The sequence below is a fragment of the Dufourea novaeangliae genome, unplaced genomic scaffold (assembly GCF_001272555.1).
Source record: "Dufourea novaeangliae isolate 0120121106 unplaced genomic scaffold, ASM127255v1 scaffold147, whole genome shotgun sequence".
NCBI classification, from domain to species: domain Eukaryota; kingdom Metazoa; phylum Arthropoda; class Insecta; order Hymenoptera; family Halictidae; genus Dufourea; species Dufourea novaeangliae.
Genome location: NW_015374029.1, coordinates 519,182 through 529,037, shown reverse-complemented (window position 1 = coordinate 529,037; position 9,856 = coordinate 519,182). Strand labels below are relative to the sequence as shown.

At 35.2% G+C, this 9,856-nt stretch overlaps 1 protein-coding gene across 1 annotated transcript; it reads left to right on the top strand.

The window, feature by feature from the left end:
- The first annotated feature begins 7,265 nt into the window (after window positions 1-7,265).
- LOC107189401 (mitochondrial genome maintenance exonuclease 1-like) lies at window positions 7,266-9,012 on the top strand. Its single transcript, XM_015577925.1, has 4 exons — window positions 7,266-7,905; window positions 7,983-8,190; window positions 8,311-8,443; window positions 8,854-9,012. The coding sequence occupies exons 1-4, from the start codon at window positions 7,266-7,268 to the stop codon at window positions 9,010-9,012; spliced, it is 1,140 nt and encodes a 379-aa protein (XP_015433411.1).
- Window positions 9,013-9,856: the final 844 nt, after the last annotated feature.

The following is a 9,856-nucleotide window of genomic DNA, read 5'->3' as shown; positions in this document are numbered from 1 at the left end:
TTCATCTAGCGACGAAATTATAAACTACGTCGTAGCATTACATACATTCGAAGACAGATCGATCATGTGGATTACTATATTATCTTCACATTTGAATTCTAAACAATTTGTCAAGAAAAAACATAATTTAACATTATCGTTTCCACTATGATTTGCTACAAATTAATTACGAATGAACTGCTGATATAATGCACTTGTATTGTGCGTAAATGCACAAAATACAACACTACACAACAATGACTGTAATATTGTTCAATAAACTTTGTATTAGATTTTTTAACTATTAGAATTTGTAACGAAGAAAATTAATTACTTTTAAACTCCTATATCCAAACCTTAATCTACAAGTTAGATTTGTAGAAATATCTACATTAATCTAACAAAAATGGCTACCATAATTCGTTCTCTTTAACGCAAAAAATTACTAATAATTAAACTTCCTAATTATATTAAATGAATTAAATCGGGAGTGAGATAATGCTACCCATTAAAAAGTATTAAAATTTATTTTACACATCAGACATTAGTACAAAATCTCATATAGCCAGCGGAAATGATAAAACATAGTAAAGCTGAGAGTTGCATCAATTAATACTGTGATTCTTCACCATCCGCGTCTACCGTAGCCGCTAGAAAGACCACCACCGAGTCCACCACCGAGTCCACCACCGTATCCTCCAGAAAGTCCACCGCTGTGTCCTCCAGAAAGTCCTCCGCCATAACCTCCAGAAATTCCTACACTGGAGTATCCACCAGAGAGACCACTGGAAAGTCCTCCGCCATATCCACCGGAAAGTCCACTACTGTGTCCACCACCGTATCCACCAGAAAGTCCACCTCCTCCGCTACTAATAAGGATGGATTTGGACAGGCCACCTCCAAGTCCACCTCCAAGACCACCGCCAAGACCACCGCCAAGTCCACCGCCAAGTCCACTGCTAATACCTGAAATTAAAATAACAGTAATAACAATTCTTTATCACAGCGTAATCAACAGTTTCGTTTAGGATAGACAGTCACTATTTGTAGCCAATGTCGATAGAAGAAATGTATTGAAATAAATGAATTGGTCATATAGAGCTGGTTATTAATATCCACAGGACAACCACATGTTTTGTAATATTTCAGTTCCTAGTTCGTACATTCTAATGCAAAAGAAGTTCCTAATTCTCTGGTGTTATGAAATTGACTTTAAGACTTGAAGTTACTGTATCAGTATATAAATGAGAGGATAATTACGACATAGAGTAACAATTCATTTAACGAAACCGGTTGATTCGTTTAATAGTTGCAGTGTAAGGGATGATGTTCTATAATGGGTTGTGCTGTTATTAATTAAATCTTAGTCTAATGGTATAAAGTTTATTAATAAGATATTATGTTACCTCCTCCGTAACCTAGACCTCCAGAGCTCAGACCACCTAATCCACCTCCATGTCCTAGGCTGATGCCTCTTTTCTCGATGTTCCTTTCCTCCTGACCGTAGATCGGGCACGCCAAGGCGACGACAGCGAGAACAATCTACACGGAAAAAAATATTATATAGATATAACTTTTGCCTATGATTTTTATTGCGAACACATTTTTCAAATCTCCCGTATACAACAAAGGGTATGATTCTTTTCCTGCAAATACTCTTTAGAAAAAAATAGATATGTATAATAATCTTACAAAAAGAAGAAATTAATATTCAAAATCATATAGTCGATTTAATTTGATTGAAAATCTTAAACCTCTGAATATCAGTCATGAATTTTTCACAGAAAAGAAAACTAATAGAGAACTAACTTAAAAATCTTAAAAACGATATTAAAATAATAAAAATTGAAAACAAAAAGTATGCATTTTATCTGAAAATTAGTAAGATTGAAATCCTTAATTGAAATTGCCTGGAGACGTGTACAATGCTTTTTGTCTGAAATTGATGTTAAACGCAATTAAGTCGAAATTGAATCAATCAACACGATTAAGGAAATGTACGATTTCAGTCAGGCTGAACAACTTACGAAGGTATTCATGGTGGTAGCGATGGATAGTTCACGATCGAAACTGATGCAGACACCGCGTAACACACCCCCTTTTATACCACCCGAGTGATTTTCTACGGTACCGCATCCCGGCGAATCGGGTTGCGTTTGTATTCGTGTCACACAATCGCGCCCGCCCGCCACGTGTTGGCTCGACACGCCTTTCTAAAGCGACGCTGGCCGCGCACCGCTCTTGTCGCGAAACGTCTTACAATTTTTTTTCCGTTTTTTCTTGTTTTTTTTTTCTATTACAAGATCACGCCAAGATACGAAGGGCCCGCTAGTGGCGATTGGCAAAGAAAAAATAGGTCAAATGTGAAGATCAACGATCGATAAGAAACGCAATCGTTATTGACGCGAAAGCGGCGGCGGCAATTCGTCGCCGCTTCCTACATTTGAAAGGCGATCGGCAAAACAATTATGAAAGAACCGAACAATCGGTCGATCTAAAACACGATATTTGTACAGGTCTCTTGCGAACTCGATTTTCTAATTAATAGAAACTGGTAACCGTTACGTCTGATATCGTTCGAACGGAGTCAATAATTTCACGTCAAACGTTTCGGTGGCGGTTTCGTAGCCGGCTCCGACCTGTATCGTATTCGTGGTTAACGCGAACGGTGCCCCGATGGTATCGGATAAATCGAAAGCGGATGAGCCACAGTGGCACGCGGTCTTCTTGCGGAAACGATTTTTCGATCTGGTCCACGTCCAGTTTCCCCGTAGTCTCCACCTAGAATGAACCTCGTTAAAGGAGGACATCCCACAGTGGAGACGAACCAGAAGCCTATATCTCTTGTGCTGTATTTTCCGCGCATCTCGAATTTCATCCGTGTCGAAACTTTCACTGTTACTAGTAGGCGCTAAGGGGACGGTTTTCGGTTGCAACGTTACGTAAAAGGACGAATCCGCATTTTTTTTTTCCGTCTGCGCTCTATGCTCGCGATTTCCTCTCTGTGCTCGTTTTCCCCCGCGCTGGTGACGGATCTGGGTGACTAAAACTGTGACTAAAAATCGGGCAGGTGAACGGAGATGATGGGGCGAGAAGGTGACAAGGAAGTGGACGATCGCGTTTGGATTAGACGACTTCGGTTTCTGGTTTAAACTGACGTTTGCCTGGCGATGATGTAAAATTAGATTTCATGTGCGGGATGACTCGAAGAATCGAGAAGTGTTTGGTAATTAAACCATTACCATTGAAATAGTTACCTTGTATATATATATTTTATAAAGTAGTTTCGTTTAATGGGTGATCCATTTGAAAGAAGTAGTATTCTATGACATTCTTAGCACTACTACTTTTTATAAACATTAATATCTTGATCACTTAGAATATTTGTTGTAAAAGTATTAGATAAGGTGCTTGGTTTTACATTTGACTATAGATACGATTTTGTTACTACATGTACGTAAGTTCGTTGTATATTGTTTCTTGAAAAAAGTTCGTCAGAAACAATAATGTTTGAGTAATTCAATGAACAGTTTTACCATCAATGATATTGTATGATGTGTATCCACAAATAAACAATTAAAATTCATACTTATTACATATTAACTAAGCCATGCGAATTACCAATAGGGATAGGACATTTTTTCTTTCGATTAAAATTCCAAAAAGGCTGCTACTCCCAGTACTTTACTAAATATCTTGAATACAATTCCTTTTATATCGTATATTAAATCGGAAATACCTTGTAGTGTAATTATTGTTTCTATTTCGTTGTAATTCCCTTACAAATTTATTAATTCGAAAAAGAAAGGTTTTGAAGATAACTGATCCTTTTGAAAACAGTAATTTGATTTGAACAAAATCATTATATGCTAAGCAATATATTACCAGTAATAGTACCTACTAAAAAAAGCTGTCAGAGTCACGTGACCCAACACGTGAACTTTGAATCGATATCAATCTGGTTTGTCGAACGGCGCCGAGAACGATATTTTATCGTTTTGTTTCCGATATAAGAGTAACGCTGACACTATCGTTGCATAATAGAACGCAATTAGGAAAAGTGAACAAATATCTTGCGGGTTTAAATGTGGATATTACTAAACGCCTCGGTTGTGAAATCTCGCTAAATATCGCGAAGGGGATTATTGTGCAACGATTGTCGATCAAGGGGTTGCACCATATACGAGGTGTAATGATAGTTCTTAACATCCAATACATTTTGCGCCCCATTACCATTTTGATATCACACCCGACGTTACCGACAAAGCACGAACCTGTGCCACAGCACAGACGAGACCGAAAAATAGTTGACGCCGAATATTAATGTTTCTTAACAATTTTTATCTTAAAAAATTGCTCCCGATTTGCTCCCTCTGAATCTAAAATTGCTCCCATCACAACGTTTATATTTAATGAAATACAAAATTAGATTTTCTAAAGTAATTTATGACGACAGGACAAAATCTGAATTTTTTTTAACAATATCCAGATCTTACAAGCTTCGATATATCTCGATTTCTATTTTTTATAATTATTAACAATCTGCATTGTAAAATGACTGATAGAATATGTCACCGAAGATGTGACTGTTATAAATATTACATTGTTGAAAATATTTAATTAAGTGTGAAATAATTTAAAGTAAGCCAAAAATTTCTGTCTTTGTTAAACTGTTGTATTCACAATGGAAAAATAATGTATTTCAATTAAATTTACATAACAATATTAGCATGTTTATAATAGCAATATTAATCGTTATTATTTTCTTGTACTCGAAAAAAAAAAAATAATCGGTCTGGCAGGATTTGAACATAAAGCCTCTTTCTAATACGTTTACTTTTCAGCGAACGAACACAAGGATTTGTGACCATGGTTTCGTCGGTGATTTTCGAAGATATTGAGCACTCAAAGTTACTGGACCATTTTTTATAATGCACGTATGATTGAACAGTAGTTTCATATATTTTTCTTCATTGGAAACAATGTAATCAATAGTGTGAATAAAATTGTACTGTACAAAATGATTAATAGCTAAATTTGCTTAGTTATCTTATTTATGTAGAAAAGTGTAGAAAAGCACGGGTTAGTGATGGCAACAAATAATGTGCTGGGCGACAGAGTCGGGTGTGCACACGTGGGTGAGAAATACATGTGAGCGAACAGTGTTCCTAAGGTACAATAAAATAGCCTGCAATAAACGAGCTTCCACTGTAACTGACTTAAAACTGTTTACCAAGTTGTATGCAAGCAGATGGGACATGGTACAGCCTAATGTTAAAGATGGCGTTAGACTTATTGTTAGAAATATCGTCGAGCGCCGTCGTAATACGACATACGACGGTCGTATGTTTATAACTGAGTAGTCTGCTTTGATTAACTTCTTATCTTGCTACTATCACTTACTATGACATAATTACAGATGGCGTGCAAAATCATTAACGGTGATTTATCACAGTGATCGCCGAATCACGATCACGGTCGTGATTTAACTTCATTCACGACCGTGATTGCGATTTTTTTATCTTGAGTGAATTTGCTCACTGCAATCGTAAGTCCTTGATCTTTAAACAGAAAAACGTATTCAATATGATTTTACGATGAATTACATTACTATTCGTGTTTGTAAAAATCAGTAGAAAAAACAAGAAATTCTAAAAGAATGATTTGCTAGGTAACATGTAGATTATAATTTATAATCATTAATTTATTCATTATTCTTCATTGTTTCGAATTATTCCTTCACTTTATACGATATAACTCAAATTTTTGTTTTGATGTCGTTAATATAAAATATACAGATTATGTATCACGATTAAAGAACTGTTAGATTTGTCCACCAATCAGAAACGATTACGAGAAATCACGAATCACTGTGAAAAATCACCATGATTGGGAACCAGTGATGCCAGGACGTGGGATTTTTCCCACGCATGCGCACTACCTAATCCTCAGTAACGTATATACTTCACTCAAATATGGGGTATCGTTAGACCCCCGTGACAATTGAAATACGGTAGAAATTACAGGAAGAGGATATTTTTAAAAGAAATAACATATTTACATGGAAATAAATGAATATATATTTTTTTATTATTTTGTACATCTGCAGCCGATTTATTACATGAATACAAACATTTGTTGCGAGAGTAAGAAAAACTGCAGAAAACCTTACTAGTATTCAAACAAGAACATTATATATAAAACATATAGTCGTGCTTTCATCAATTAATATTGAAAATTTCTGAATTTTTAATTCTGTAATAAGCTTAGCGCTTTCGCGTTTGCCTATTACATTTTTTATTATCTGCGTACATTTAGTTCGTGACAATTTTAGATCCTTAACCACCTGCGGATCTGAACAGGTTTCCTTTAATAAAGGGACCATGTGATTAATTGTTTGAAAAGCTATATTGTGCTCCGCGTAAAACGCAGCTAACTTTATTTCGGCTGTTTTGACTTTATTAACATGGTCCAAATCAGAATTACTATCAACTTTTGGTAATAAAACAGATGGTGTGATATCACAGCTTTTGCTTGTATTTTTAATATGTAATTGAGTCCGCGAATGTCTAATAAGTTCTGATTTTCCGCATGCCAAGACTTTATTGCAAGCCGTGCAGAAAGCTTTTTTATTATTATCAGATTTTAACCAGTCTTTGAAAATATTATTCTTTAGCCAAGATAATTGGAATACTTTCCCTTTGTTACTTCTCTTCTTATCCGCCAATCCACTCGAACTAGGCTGCTGGTAATCCATCTTCTGGTTTCTGTCACTGTAATACACTAATATTGCACTACAATTCAATATATTATATAACATTACGCGACTCACCTTCACTTTAACGAAAAACGCGGGAAACAACTGGGAAGGGCCCCTTACGCGTACCTACTGTTGCACATAGATACATCCATGGAAACAACCGCCGTCGAGCTGTGACGTCAGCATGCGCATGCGCACGAAGGCTCCCATGTGGGAGAAAATCCCACGTCCTGGCATCACTGTTGGGAACGAACGTGATCGAATCATGAGTGATTCACAAGTAGCAGTTCATGCCATCTCTAGACATAATAATATAGTTGCATAAGTTGTTTTTAACATTGTCGCCGAAGATATGAGTTGTTCCATATATGACCACCAAATTTTCATTTAATTTGTTATATTCATTAGTTCCATTATTTTTATATTAGATCCGACAGTTATGTTTGGTAACAAGTACTTACTTTGTTCGTTACAATTTTGTGGTTATAATGTTGACAGTATTATTTCTCGTCAATGTCTTCGAAATATGATATTTTCGAGTGTTATATGTAAGAAATTAAAAGTCGAAGATTCGTCATGCATTAAAGCAGATAAAGTAAAAGAAGAGTCTGTGTTAAAAACTGATGTTTGTTCTGAAATAGAATCAAGACAAGTGGGACAGTCCGACGAAACTGTTCGTTATGATCTAAAGAAACAAATTGATAGAGGAAAGTATATATCATACTTTAGTGATACAAACAGGAAAACAGTAAGAAATGGAGAAGAAAAATATGTGTCAACAAAGTCAAATCATACACCGAATAAAGAAATCTATGTGGGTGAACCTAAATCAGAATATCAAATTTACAAGAGGAATGTACATTATGAAGAGAAATATAATGTACAGACAGGAAAGAGTAATGCAAATTATAATCATCAAATAGATCACTATTATGGCTATAGACCATGGTGCAAAGATATAATAAAAAATATAGATTCATTTAGCATTTATGGCTCTGACAATTTTATCACAGAGTATAATGAAAATGCTAAGTATTTGGATACTTCACACGTATTATTTATTCTTCGCCATACGAAATCCATAATAGAAAAATTACAGACAGAAATGACTGTTAAAAAGACGATAGCAATTCATGGGAAGGAAAATTTTAATCAACATATTAAAGGTTTCAAGACCATGTTTGAGTTATTTTGAATTTTTACCTGGCTTTCTATTTACTTTCATTGATCTATTCTTTTTTAGACCGACGTGAACTTCTTAATCAATTTTACTCTCACATAAAAGACACATTGTTAGAGAAAGAAGTTCAAATTTCTCCTAATGTTGAATTATTATACAGGAGCGTGAAACCTGTTTTAAATGACATGGAGAAAATAAAGATTCTTACACGTTCTGTAAAACATCCAGTCTTGAGATACAGGGAAACAGCACCCTGCATTGCTTTCTATAGGTAAAAGATATATCGATCTTTCCAACATACAATAATTCTCTTGTACTTAGTGTCTCTTCCAGTACAGTGAATTAGCTCATGTATTATTGTATCTTCAGTTTGTTCAAATGACTTGTACAGGGGTGCCTTACATTTAATTTTTTGGAGAAAAACAAATGTGCAAACAATAATGTCGCCAATTACTCATCCCACAATGTTGCGGCTTGTTGCTGCCATTGGAGCTGTGAATGCCTCTGATGCATTCCCGTTTATGGTAATTATTCTGAGAATATTCAATCTCTTGTTGAATTTCATAATGTCGGGAGACAGTATTGAATTCAAAGGTCTTTCTTCTTTGGAGGTGGGAGGAATTTTATTTTACCACACAAATCCGTGAAATTGACATAGTTTAATTAAACCGACACATTTTTTAATCATGTGTTCGGAAGTTCAACGATTACTGAAATTAATACATCTGTACGAGCGTTAATTTTTAACGATGTTATTAAAGGTGTTTGAGTATGTTGAAAGTCTTACATATGCTTCCCTAAAAGAGATTATGAAAATGACCTGGTTTTCATAGGTGTAATAGTAGGAAAACCCCTACTCTTTTGGCATAAGTGATGTAACACGTTCAATAATGGAGACTGACGCAGATATGTGACATTGTAAATGAACTTACAGATAAACAAAGGGTTGATCGTGGATATTTACAGCAGTGGTGAACCGGCGACTCCTCACGTGGTGGAACAGAACCTCCTGGAGCTTTACTGGATAAGGTGGTTGAAACGATTAAAACTGTTCCATATGAATTTCAATAAAAAGATGAAATTTTTCGAATAGTATATCAAATTTGCGAAAATTTTTGATAAACAAAATTGTAGTAAACACTGTAAGTTAATTTTTGTTGTAATCCGAAATGAGATAAATATATGTTTTAAGAAATATTCTTTGTATTAGATGATTATTGTTGTATTAGAAATATTATTAGGAACTGTTTAGAAATAATATAATCAATATTCGTTCTTCATATTTATTTATGCTGTCAAGGCGTAAAGAACTGATTGTAAATATTTATTCTAGTATCATTTGGATTAAAAGAGAATAGAATATTACTACACATGAAAATTTCAATATCAACATAACCAGAATTTTACAATTTCCCGAAAGTGAACGCCGATGGAAAATGGTGGAAATTCATAATAAAAACATTGCCGTTTTCTCGCCTATCCCCTCTGGTTAACATATAGCAATTATAACTTGGAGTCAACCCTTCGTAGGGCGCGACATTATCCGACTCCCCGTTACAGGGCCTTATAACCGTCACGCGCAACCCTTCGTATACCCCTGGGAATCGTAAACTAATGGCGAAGCTGTGTAGTGGAAACGCACCTTTCCCTGTGTTTCCCTATATTTGAATTTCAGAATAATCCTTGGCCATTCAAATTACCCGTGGCAACATACGGCGGAAGTTAACACCGGAAAGTGTGAACGAACGGTTTTACAACTAAATTACATAATCTTATATTTGCATTCTTCATATCCTTAACGTACGAGATAAAAACACAAACAACAAAAGTTAAGAATAAATTTTCTGTGCAAATGCAGGATAATGGGTCATGGTATGTTACGTTTGCATAATTCTCCAATTCCGCGATGCAGGGAAAAGATACCTCATACTTTCATA